Source organism: Eleginops maclovinus, chromosome 13 (assembly GCF_036324505.1).
Source record: "Eleginops maclovinus isolate JMC-PN-2008 ecotype Puerto Natales chromosome 13, JC_Emac_rtc_rv5, whole genome shotgun sequence".
Lineage (NCBI taxonomy): Eukaryota > Metazoa > Chordata > Actinopteri > Perciformes > Eleginopidae > Eleginops > Eleginops maclovinus.
Window position 1 is genome coordinate 18,765,691 of NC_086361.1, and position 13,656 is coordinate 18,779,346.

Below are 13,656 nucleotides of genomic sequence, written 5' to 3' on the forward strand. Positions count from 1 at the left end.
CTAGAGCATTATTCCCGGCACAACCCTTAAGGAATCACTACCCTGCGGCCTCCCAGGAACACATGCAGTAAATATTGGGGATCCCGCAGGATGAGCTGCAGGACATGGTGTGGAAAAGGTCTGCTGCCACTGCCGTTACCCAAGCCATTACGGGTGGGAATCAACAGGGTCCCCACAATACGATAATGTTGTGTTTCTACGATATGCTAAGTATTACGATATATTGCGCTACGGCACATTTCGGATTTCTTTCTCCGCTGACTCCATCTTTGTTTTGACTTCCTGCCAATCCCACTGACTTTACCCATGGCCATGACCGCACAAGAAAAATCTCAGCACCATCTACTGGATTAAAAAGGCAATTTTTACCAAAATCTTTAATTTGGATTTGCAATATGAATAGTTTATATAAGACAATATCGGTACTTGGCATCCGTGTATCGATACAATATCACAATACTATGCTGTATCGATGATTTCCCCATCCCTACTAGCCATGTGGAGGAACATATATTTGTTCTATATGGTGCTAGAGATGAACCTAAGTTTACATTTTCTATAAAGGTATCATCAAAAACCTTATGCTGGATCCAGGATCTTGAAGGGTTTAGATAACTTGCATCAAATGAAATTCTAGAAAGTAGAGCATAGAACACGAGAAAATAGCACTTGACTTTCTCCGGGCTCTATGAGGTGGCATTTCCCCATACCCAGTAGTAACTCAACTATTGGCCAATAGCAGCTCACTGAAGATTGATTACACAGCAGCCTGTGAAAGTGATGAATACCACTGCAAAAAGGAGGGCTAAATTGGAAGTATATTGAAAGGTGGTAGATTGAAAGAAAGAAAGCCGAGGAAAAGAACAGTGTAATCAGAAAACTAGAAAGGCACGAACAAGGAAACAAAGAGAGGTTCAGACCTAATAGTGCTTCCAGAGGGGGCCTCGATGCTCCAGATGCAGTGCATGTTGTGCTCATAGGGCGCTGGGTAGCCTGGTGACAGGATGCGCCCGGAAAGCTCGTCCTTGATGGTGCCCCCACACTCCGCTAGGAAAAGAGGAACAGAGAGAGCGACAGATTAAGGAGCTGAGTAATTAATGCTAAGAGGGAAAGAAAAGGTGTAAAATAAGTACAAGCTCATCAATGTTCTGAAAGTCAAATTAATAAAAGGATACGGCAAGATTAACATACTTAACATGCCAGAAACTGCATTATCCCACTCCCAGTAAAGTGCACCGCGTCACTTTCCTCTCATCATTATTAATTATTGACATGGTATGGGCGAATGCTGAAGTTTGATGTGCGTCATCATCTTGTTTGCAATTTGAATGATAAGAGGGAGAGCAGCCAACTTAATATACTCTGTGTCTCCTCTTGGCTCAGTGAAGGAAATCCACCAACTTTACAAATGACCTCATCCTGTTACCTTTAAAAGTTGATGGGCTGCTTACTGAACAACATAACTTTCAATATGTTTAAAGAACGCCTTTTTTGCTGATGGAACGACGGGTTAGGGTTAAAGGGTCCCTATGGCGGCCACATTCCCATTTGGCTCGCCAAGAGGCTAAGCCAGGCTTCGTGCTGTGACGCGTTTTGTTAATAATGTCCATACAGTTTGGTTTGTTTGACCGTGTTTCATATATATAAATCAAATTTAACTTAGGACCAAAAAACGGTCAACAGAAAAAATGTTGGCACTATCTCACTCTGTCATTTAGCCCCAGCGTGCAACAGGTGACCTTTATACACGAACCACACCCATGTGACAATAGCAGGAAGTGCTCAATAATTACAAATAAAAGTGACGCAAACAAATAATAATAACACAAATAATGAACTCAGGCTAAATCATTTTGGGGGTTTCCCTTTCCTATAATGTGTTATCTTGGTTTCTGTGCATGTGAAGGGTCTGCAAAGGCTAAAATCCCCAAGTCATTATTTAAAATAATGGGAATTATGAAGGGCATATTTCAAGCTTGTTATGTAAATAAGTAAAGCTTTTTTTTATCAACTCAAGAACATGTTTTTAACTTTATTTGACTGAATTTATTGGAAAAGTGGGCTTACTAAAACATGAATACTACTTTGTAATATATGCTTTGATATATATTTCAGAAGTAAAATGAAAGAAAAGCACAGGTTTCAGGTGCGGGCGATCCTCCATTACACTTTTTGAATTTGGTGAAGGCAAAATCAAAATGGACAACCGGTCCATAGTTTAACCCCTGCGTTAGAGGCACACAATGCAAATATGAACCTGAAAATGTGTGTATTATGGCCACTTTAATGTGAGTAAAGGGAATTGTAGGGCTCAGTCAGAAAATATGTGTAGTCCAAGTATGTACAGAATAGATACAGGTTTCCTATTTTCTAAGTATTGATGATATTTGCATCTCCTGGGCAACATGAGACACTGATCATACCCAGAGAGTGGCAGTACAGTGCTCAGCGGTGTGTTTGTGGCAGCAGTAGTGTTTGTAGACAATATGATGGTTCTAGTATCATATCACGGTTCAATATGCCCCCCTGAGGTGCTGAAAAGACATCAAACATAAGCTCCATCCCTCAAAATATTAACAATCATGCATCTCTGAAACTACAAAAGCAAACTCATGGGCCAAGACATTTCATCAGGAACAGTAAGAAGAATGGAGCTATTTTTTCAGCTTCAAAAAATGAATTGCCATCAGAAACGCTCTGCGACTCCAAAGCAATTTCCAGCCCCCCTTCAATTACCCTACTCCCTCCTACTCTTGTAAAAAAAATGTTCTTCGACAACATTAGACTTGAAGTGTTTTGGATAAGATTTTTGAAGTCATCTCATCTGACAAGCGGAGGGTAAAAGTCTTCTACTATCCTTTTTCTTCCACTGAGAGGAAAATAGCTTGTTCACACTGAAAAATGCAGGTCAAGAAATCATGCTGCTGATGATGATGGCTGTGAAATCAATCTGTGAAAAATAGAGCCTGTGGTGAAACACAGCAACAGTAGAACACACACACACACACACACACACACAGAGACAGAGAGACAGAGGAGAGAGAGAGAGAGAGAGAGGATCACTATCAGACAGCTGTTGTTTCTCCGTAAACATTTTGTCACCTTTCATTTGATAAACACGCCTGTTCTTGTGTTTGCACACAAATCCTTCCTTTGTTTCCCTCCTTGCCCTCCTACTTCACACACTTCGTCTCCCTCGGGTGTTGTACATTTCAACTGCAATAATCACCGAGAGCTGGCCTCTGGTCAGCTCTCACACAAAACAAAACTTATGAAACAATTCAAATATTTGATTGTCCTTTCTTCTTGCTCTATATTGGAAGGAAAGTAAACATGCAGAAATAATGAAAGGGAGAATATGGAAGGGGTTTGAGGGTCTCTCTTCAAGCTTCCTCTCCTCTCATGCTTTCTTTGTTGAAAGTAACTTGCTGTTTGTTAGTTTTTTATGGAGTGAGAAGTGAAGAGGGTGATCTATCACTGTGAGACAAAGCCTTTTTTTTTCCTCTTGCCTCATGACCTAAGAAACTACTGCTCAGTGCTGCCCTGGCAGTATGACTCGCTCAGCTACTCTAGCCCTTCAATGTGTGTCTGCACTAGACACCTTTATACAAGTCAGTGCGGATTCTGCCTCCTCTTGTCTCACCATTTCCTCTGGTAAAAAAATATCCTGTATGTATCATTACACATACATCGCAGGTTAATATATGGAAGTAAAACATGTAAGAAACACTATACAAATCAAACAGAGATCTACAGCTCCTGAAAAATGTAAGAGACCACTCCATATTTGTCTTTAATCTCAATCTCTACATGTATGGCAGCCATTGCAGTTTCTGTTGAATTCCAACACAGAGAATTATTGTCAGTATTTTACAGAATATAGAAAAAAGGAAGTCATTCAACTCTATAAATAGTAATACCAGAGAAACTGATAATGCTAAAGTGGTCTCTTAATTCTTTCCGGGGCTGTACATACTTATTGATGTCTACAATAGGATGATCTTTGTTGTTTTCACTTCATATTGAATTGTGAATTGCATGAGCAAGCATGTATTGTTTTAGGTATGTTTGACTGTGCGTGTGCGCGGACCCCAGGAAGAATAGCCAATGCTAATGCTAGTGCTAATAGGGATCCTAATAAAGAATGCACAATTACTTTACTTAACACACACCGTTAGAAGTAATGTAAAATTGTGCAGATTGCTACAAACAAAAAGGTGCTACGTTTTAAAAATATGCATTCAATAAGGACTATAGTTATGAGCAATATTGTTATGTGTTGTATTTTCATACAGTGTCCAACACATCGCTGCCCAGGCTTTCAACCTTGCAACTTTTCTCCTCCGTGACTTTCAGGAGATAAACTCTCCCTATTGTTTTCAACTCAATTTCATTCTCCTTCCTCCCCGGCTCGAAGTACCCTTCTCATCTGTGTTCAGAGCGTCCCCGCTGCTCCCAAATAATCCCACCATTACAAACAGAAGCAGTCCCTCATGTGCTCCCAAATTCACTCTGGCTGTTAGGCTATCATTCGCAGCAAAAAAAAAGGGCATGGGGAGGACAAACCTGCCCAGAGATATACAGTTCGCTGAATGTTGTTTATACCTAGTCATGAAATTGCCTGTCAGTTTGAGTTGAAATGGGAGCCAAGAAATATTATTCTAATCACCTTGGCGGGTGTCAAAGAACACCAACCTGCCTGTTTCCCTTAACGAGCTTCTGGCTGCTTTCTGAGAGGCTCTGTCAAAATGTCTACCATAAGAAGATTGAAAAAGATTGCTCTGCGTTTCTTTTACCATGAAACCAAATAGGGCAGTATGTGTGCATAGGTATGTTGGTTTTGAAAAAGAATAAAGCAGACCATGTTAGAGTTAGCTGGAAACAACTCCCAGGGGAACTGTGGGTGAACCCTACCGAACGCTCAGATGGGTAAACTCTCAAATGGAGAAATGATCTCCATAACATTGATTTTAAAAGTCTTTCCAGCTCAGACAGTGAGGGGTTAATACCTGCCTGTGCGCTCGGTGTGCTGCTGATATGGAGAGTCTTATTTTAGTGAAAATAAATAATGCGAAGGGAGTCTCTGCAATCGTGCTGCAATATGAATTTATGGAGCGGAATAGAGCACAGTCATTTCCTGATGAGATAATGCACTGAATAAGGTGTTGGGAATGCAACCAAATGGATGGCCCAAAAATAGCAGAGCTATAACGAGCCGCAGAGCTTTCCTCAACCTGCACCAGCCAATTCACATTGTTATGAGAATAAAAACTGGGTCAGACATGTTGGTCTAGCTGAAAGAACAAAAACTGGGTAGGATTAGCAGCGTGCCAAACACTAAAGCAGCCGCCGATAAATACAGTAATATAATGTGTCTCAACACAATGCTGCAACCTGGATTATTAGCTTAACGGAGCATAGCTTAATGTAACAGATGGTGATGTAAGGAGAGGTAATAACACATGGGATGGCACAGAAAAGCAGTAAATTAAAGGACAGTTACAGGGAAGCTGACGTAACCAGGCGTGGGATGTACATTCACTCACGTGTTGCAATCAAATTCATTTTTGTCCTTTACATAAATCCTTTTAGTCTGCGGTTCTTCATATTTCTACATCCTACATGTGAACGCCTTATCTACTGGATAAATTGCATATAAATACTTTTAATAAAACACATGGTGAGTTGCTCTTGATAAAACTCATGTTTAGCTATATTGTGGTCATGACAACAACCCAACAATATTATATTATATGCATTGTATTAGAACCCCGAAAAAGTGGCTGATCTGCATGATGCCATGTTTACTTTTAATGAACTCTTCATTTTGTTCTTCTTTCTATACATAAAAGGTTTAAAACTTGTGCCAACATATGTTTCTAAGGTTGCATAATGATATGTTTGTCTTTACTTAGCCACAAACAATGACGGCCAAGACAAAGATAGGTAAAAAAACCTGTACTGAATTTAAAAGTGAGAAAAAATCAAAACAACCCAACATGATATTGGCAAATCAAGAATATTTCTCCAAACATCAAGGACAGAGTTCTCTAATCCCTTAAGGAGTATCCGACTCACCCATACAGATTGGGAGGGGGCTGTTCCATGACCTCCTCTCCCCCCTCAGGCAGGTGAGCACCTCGGGTCCTTTCAGGGTGTAGCCTGGGTCACAGCTGTACGACACGGTGCTCCCTGCAAAGTGACCCTTGTCCTCCCGCTTGTAGCCAAATTGAGGAACACCTGGATCCTCACATTTCACCAGCTCGAAACCTTGGAGACAGAGAGGGAGGGGTGAGGAAGGACAGCACAGCACAGCAGGAGGAAGGTTTTATTTTTTTTTAAAAAGTGTTTTTTATGAGGCCGCAGAGAGAGTTGGAAGATCAACAAACAAACTGTACCAAAATGCAAATGTAAATGTAAAGAAAGGTGTGTGTGTGTGTGTGTGTGTGTGTTCCTCACTAATGAAGTGCAGTTCAAAGCCTTTGCTGGTGTTTTCCGCATTGCTGACAAACTCCAGCCACATGGAGCTGGAGGTGGAGTTCAAAGTGGTCTCTAGCATCTCGCTGCCTGTAAACACCCCCAGCAGACGAGCCTTATTACTGCTGCCATCAAAGACCTGGGAGGCAGAGAGGCAGAGTGGGAGGAAGCATCTGCGTTAGGATGACCAGGTGTGCACACAGATATGCTAACAATGTTGCATACACACACAGGGAGGGTACAATTCCCCTCCGCCCCCTCACTTTCACTATGTCATCCTCCTCCAGTCGGAAGTCGCGTGCTCGTAGCTGGATGCCTTTGCCAGGCTGCGTCTGGATGGAGTAGATGCACTCGTGGTTGTTGCCGTAGTAACCGGGGTAGTTGGGCGAGAGCAGCACCCCTTGCATGCCAGTCACGGATGAGCCGCATTCAGCTAGAGAAGAAGAGAGAGAGCGGAGAGACGGAAAGAGAGGAAGAGGAGGTGTTGGAGAGAGCAGAGGACATGTCACTCGCTATATGCTTGAAACTGGCAGAGTATTTATTCATGCCGTCATGCAGAGGGAGAGATGGGAGAGATGGGAGAGGGGTATGGTCGGTAACTACACATGAATGTTGAGTGGCACATCACCGTAATCACAATGCAATCTGAATATGATTAACAGTCATTTCAGCTCTATTTGAAAATTGCTTCCTCTGAATCATATCAGGAAAAGAGTGGACAGATTAGGAAAGCTTCTTTTTTTTTTGGTAGGAAAATAACTGCCAGCATTTAAATAGCCTGAATTGTATCTTGGGCAGTGAAGTAAGATGAGGTGAGCTGATGGTACTGTCCCAGAGGTGTATAGAAATGTTTTGAAAATAAGGCTAATTATATATGTGGGAATAAAACAATGTGTCATCGCTATCAACCTTTAAAAAAGCAGATTCTTCTAGGCCACCAAGAGCAACATTTTTCATTCCCACAGTTAAATATGCAACGAGAACCGGGGCAAAAGAGGTTGTCAAGTAAACGATAACACATCGAAATAGCTCGACCTACTTAACACACGCCTAAACACTGACGACAAAACATTCAGAGACAAATCAGATATTATTGGAGTGGGTAAAGAAAATAAATGTGGCTTCACCAAATTGCATTTGCTAAACTGTAATTACCTTTTTCCAATAGAGAAACGTCGAAGTCTTAATGCTAACAAATTACCTCCTGAATTTGGAATAAGCAAAAAAATGCACAATTGATAAAAATACTTCCGTAGAATAACTAAAGTAATCCACAATTTAACAGTGCTTCAATATTCAGACAAGAGCCATGCTAAGGACAGCAACAAGGTCAATCAGTGCAGTGGCCTATGCTTTACCTATCATTAGGGTACCATTTGTTTTCATATATGCACTCTAATGCTGCTCTTAAAGGTCCCCTATTATGCAAAATGCACTTTTTGCTGTCTTTTATACATAAATATGTGTCCCTGGTGTGTAAGAAGACTCACAAAGTGTCAGAAGATACAACCCTCTCTCTTTTCCTCCTTATCCACATCTCTAAAAACGGGGGTACAAACGAGCTGATCCAGATCTGCTGCCGATATGACGTCATAACCGAAATGTGGGCTGGCTTTACATTGGACTCCTGGCAACGTCCCCCCGTGACACGTCCCAACCTATCGTCCGCAATATACAGACCCCGCAGCACGTCTGTGTGTCTGTGTGTTCAGCAGGATGTCTTCACGATGGACTGAGAGTTGTTGTAATACATATAATGTCTCTGTTTTAGCGGTAAACACTGAGAGGTGTTTCAGAAATGTTGCTTGATGTGGTTTGGAACATCATATGGGGTTTAATCACGGCAGCGTTTAGCCGAGTTTCTCCGTTAGAAACTTCACTCTTCAGACAGAGAGCTGCATGACGCTGCAAAAGGGGTGTGGCCAGCTTCAGCTCAGCTCAAATTTAAAGAGACAGTCACAGAATCAGCACTTCAGAAACAGGACTGAAATAGAGGGGTATGAGGCATGCTACAATGGGTGATCTGTTTGGTATTTTGAGCAAAACACTTCACAGACATGTTTGTATAGATATTGTCCTACAATATATTGTTCAAATATAGCATAACAGGAGACCTTTAAGGCTCGAAGCATCATATAATCAACATATTGCCTTCTTTGAGCTTTGAATTGTCATGAATACCAAGCAACATCAATAATAAACATGTTCCAGCTCTTGAACGCCATCTTAATTAGAGCTGCTGCTGAGCTTTAAGTTGGACAAAGTCAAAAAGGCTGTTTCTTAGAAGATATCCAACAAAGACAGAAAACGCGGGCGCATGGAGGGATGATAACGAGGAGAATTGAAAGGGAAATGCCTCGTCTTCCAATGTGACGGACAGTTCTGCATATTAATGGGTGGGAGTGTGTGAAAGGGCAAGTGTGACGAGGGTAGAGGGGGAAGTGACAAAAGCCAAAATAAAGCATGTGACCACCTACCCACACACCTTGGCAGAGGGGAGCTCCACACCCGCCTCCTGCCCCCTAAGCAGATCACCCTCGCCGGACCCTCCAGTCGGTAACCCGGGAAACATGAGAAGATGAGGGCGTCGCCCACCCCGTACTGCAGGCCCTTCCTGGTACTGTAGGGCGGGATCCCTGGATCCTCACATGGCTCCAAATCATACTCTGGAACCACAGAAAATGAAGAAGAGGAAAATGCATGAGTACATAAAGATACCAGGTTAACCGTGAGGAGTATTTTGATTTGTTACTACCATGTCTTGTGATGTTTAAATGTGTGAAAATGTACATTTAACTGATAAACACTTCTTCTTTTATGCTTTGAAAGGTTAAAACGTTTAAAACACTGATAAAAAAGGAAGCTGAACCATGTTTAAATCATTGAATATACTCAAAAAACTGTCCTCGTCCGACACAATGTCACTTATTAAAGATGTATTTCTTAACATTGAGCCCTCCTTCCTGGATAGCTCAATAATTTTGAGATATGTGGTATTTTCTAGTTCAAACTGTCAGACTATTACATTTTTTCATTACACTCTTTATACTGTGTCTTGGATTTCAAATTAATGGATGCTGTGAGAGTAAAAGGAGGTGAAATGATTCTCTCAGTGGGTAAAGGGCCATCTGTGCTCTATCCTAATTGATTCATTTCAATTTAATCAATTCTCTTGATGTTAACCATTTCATTATTCACTCTCGAGTGGCGGTAATTACATATTTCTAGGACACATACTTAGATGATTATTTGCTCCTTGTTTATGGCGGCCTCCTCGTGGCTGAGAATTGCTGTTATTTTGTCAATAGCCTTGTAATGAATGGGGTTACAACAAGTCTCTGATCCATACTCGTCCACTCTCAACAAGTGCTTAATGGCGTAACCTTTTTAAGCCCGAGCTCTCGGCCTCTTCCAAATGATTTGCACGGCTCAGCACTGTGACCGGCACTTTTGGCTTTCCTTTTATTTGCCTTAGCAATTTGAATGACAAAATCCATTCTTACCAGAGAAAGTGATGTTGAATCCCTCATAGGAAACAGAGAAGTCGGAGAGGAAGCGGATCTGAGCCGTGTAGTTTCCAAACAGGCCCGCGCTGAGAGGCGGAGGCAGCGTGGAGCCCATCAGCCTCCACAGGGGCTGAGAGAAGCTGCCGTTCTCCGTCACCAACAGGTAGTCGTGAGGGCTCTCCAGGTGGAACGTGTGAAAGGTGAATTGGACGCCTGGAAAAAAAGAGGATAAAAGATCCACTGATATAACCTGTTATATTTTCTCTTTAAGTCCATTCAGGTTTGGTTTTACATATATTGTTTCTGCACTACTGTATATATTTGTTATGACTCACACCTGTGTCCTGTCCACATTTGTGTGTAGACCGTTGTTTCTCTTCTATATTTTCTCTCACATGTTTTTTATTTATACTTCTTAATGTGTGTATACAGTATACTGTATCTGCCTATGTATAAATATCAAAATCTGAATTCAGTTTATGGCCAGGTACGTTTACACACACGAGACATTTAATTTGGTGTCTGTTGGTGCGAACATAAACAATCTAAGAATCTAAGTTGTAAAAGTAGGTCATAAATATAAAGAGTATTTACACCCAATTTGAATTAAAAGCTAAGAAACACACATGATATGGCAAACTACAGCAGTATGTATATGCATATATAAGTGTGTGTACTGGTGTGCATGTGTACGTGTGTGTAGATATGTAGATATTTTTATTTGGGATGGTGAGAAACAGCATTTTGATCTCCCTGTTTGTATCACACACACACACACACACACACACACACACACACACACACACACACACACACACACACACACACACACACACAGAGAAATTGACAATACAGTTGACTTTGACTTTCCTGCAAACCATAAACAAAATCACATTTCTGTTTTGCCTGGAAGCAGACTGAGCTCTTTGAAATTATGTAAAATAATATATTCCCTGTCTCGTAACGCACACAGCCCCAATTCCCTGTCTCCCTTCCCAAGTACCCATCAGAAACTCTACGCCCATGCAGAGAGAACAAATGATCCTGTTTCGTTCTGATGTGAGCACTCTACCAAAGGTGACATGACTGGAGTATTGTCCCGTGGCACCGTAGCCCTGGGCCAGCCTCTCAGCGCTCCCGTCTTAAAGAGACGGCATGTTCGGCAGAATAAAAGAGGCCACTCAGTAGGGGGAAATGACATTGTAAAGGAAATTGAATTTGGCTGCTGCATGTGTTGACACGGAAATTCTCTGCTCACCTTTGCCATGGGAGGTCTCGATTATCCACGTGCAATTCAGGTTGTGCGGGTAAAAGTCTGGGAAGCCAGGGGACAGGATGGTACCGAAGTTGCCCTGGATGTAACCTCCACACAAAGCTGACGACACAGGGCAGATGGAAACAGCGGGAGATGGATGAGAGAGAGAAATGAGGCAAAATCAGAAAGGGCAAAACTAAGTGGAGGAAGACAGAAATAACATCTTCCCGAAAAAATGGCAAAACTTTTCTGTCCGTTTCCGTTGCAGTGAAATACATTTTACAGGGGTGACCTCCAACACAGCAGGAGTGGTATCATCAATACAATTAGGGAGTGGGCAGAAATCAATAGTGTCCTTACATATAAAAGCATTTACAGATGAAGAAAAAGTGGAACATCAAAGGACGAGCTCACGGCCTAACATATAAAACATTTATGATGAAATGAAGCAGAAACTTTTGAAGCCTAAAACAAGAGTTGTTGAGAGCAATGTTATCATCTCATATGGATTTTATAATAACTCAGGAATAGCTATTTAAATGTGATGCAAGATGAAGCAAAGTACTTCTCATGTTTGGTCTGGAAAAACATACAACAATGAATTTAGCTTTAATCCTATTCATGAACAAGAGAAAAACTGGCAGGAGACCACTCATTTCTAGGTCAATTTTATGGAACATACCATCACAGCTAGGCAGGGGGCGGCTCCACTGGAAATTGGGTTCACATTCTAAAGGCTCAGTGTCGCTAAGTGTGTACCCTGCCTCACAGCTAAATGTCACCAAGGCTCCCACGTAGAAGTCGTTGCCGTGCCGCTGTCCGTTGACAGGAATCCCTGGGTCCACGCAGTGATCCGACTGGAGCTGCAGCGCTGGAGAGGGAGAGACAAAAGAGGGGAAATAAAACCAGCCACACAAAGGTGTTGAAAATCATTAGCCTGATTTCCTGTTTTCAATAGTTCAACTGGAGGTCAGGAAAAGTTAAAGGGTATTTTGCACTCCAAAAGCAATCCCGATAAATTATTTACTCGAACATCCCCTTCAACAGGAATAAACCAATGAGAAGTTTCGGCTACCGCTCCGTCTTGCAGAGTTTCTGCCTAAGTAACGTTGGCAGTGAATTATTTAAGCCTTGCAGAGATTTCATCAGAGAGGAGATTCTAAAGGTTACCAGCGCAAGCCACAGAGGTAGGACTGTAGATAGGAGTGCTTTAAGGTTTGGATTCAAAGCAGGATTGAAAACCGAAGTGGGGTTAAAGTGACTGCAGTGTTTATTTTTGTGTGCCACGGCAGGGATATCTCACACAACAATCTAACCCCATTTACTTTCTAATTATAGGTGTTCTAATGAAAACAGCTTCATGGTGAAATTGAGAGCTTGCGGAGGTTGTATTTACATCCAAGACATCCTTTTACTAGTACGGTGAACAAGGTTTATGGCTGTTAGGGTCTGTGAAGCATGGCTAAATAAACCCTTCATTTACCATCCTGTGTCTTTGGCCGTGGGTTAGATTTTGTTCTAGCGAGTTCTGTAGCACGCTTTAAGCTCTTACTTTCGTAACGTATGCGGAAGCCGATGTCCGAGTGGCTCTTGTCAGTGGAGAAGAGGAGGAACAGGAAATTGGAGGTGCTGATGAGGAACTGGGGAACCTGGGTTCCCTGATAACTGCCAATGAGAGGTGAAGAGGGAAAACGTCCATCGCGCACCTCCAGGACGTCATAGTTGACCTCAGTGCGGAACCTGAGAACAAAGTAAAACAATGTAAGCTGATTGATCGAAATCACAAGTTATTTTCTCGACTGGATCCCAAGTAGCTATGTCTCCGGGGGTTAATGCACTGATTCAGAGGGTGCATGCTGCAATCCAAGACCCTTCAGTCAACATGTTGAAGAGTCAGGATAACTAACCCCAGATCACTCCCTGAGGTGTCTACGGTTCAAGACTTTGTAAATCGCTTTGGATAAAGTCTCAGCTGAATATCTTGTAATCTCAAAGCGGGCTAATTTGATTTGGGGAAAATAATCATCACAAGAGAAATGCAGTCATGAAGGAACTCCACCGATGAACTGATTATAAGACCAACTGAAAACCAGTGTTGTGATTTCAAAAAAGATCATTGATTAAAATGTCACATTCTCTGCAATCTGAATAAAAGAGGTTGCTGCTTGAATTAATATCAACCCAGAACATTTTGCTTTTAACCCGCATGCTAATTAGAAATTAGCTGCATTATTTCTAATTTGCACATGATGAGTTTTAGAAAAATCCTGAGACATTTGGCATGAGTGGATCTGTGTAGCGTGTGTGTGTGTGTGTGTGTGTGTGTGTGTGTGTGCATGCTTGTTGTATTTCTCTCTTTGTTGCCAGAGCCACTCATCTTCAAAGCCATGAATAAATTGCTGAGCTTCAGAACCATGT

The 13,656-nt window shown here is 41.8% G+C and overlaps 1 protein-coding gene across 1 annotated transcript in view; it reads right to left on the reverse strand.

The window, feature by feature from the left end:
- The window catches only part of csmd2 (CUB and Sushi multiple domains 2), a 217,242-nt gene that overhangs the window by 78,681 nt on the left and 124,905 nt on the right, over positions 1–13,656 (reverse strand). The window contains 9 exon segments of the mRNA XM_063899890.1: positions 921–1,047; positions 6,079–6,270; positions 6,460–6,616; positions 6,741–6,910; positions 8,955–9,143; positions 9,981–10,196; positions 11,242–11,358; positions 11,921–12,109; positions 12,791–12,978. Coding sequence (XP_063755960.1) covers positions 921–1,047; positions 6,079–6,270; positions 6,460–6,616; positions 6,741–6,910; positions 8,955–9,143; positions 9,981–10,196; positions 11,242–11,358; positions 11,921–12,109; positions 12,791–12,978 — 1,545 coding nt within the window.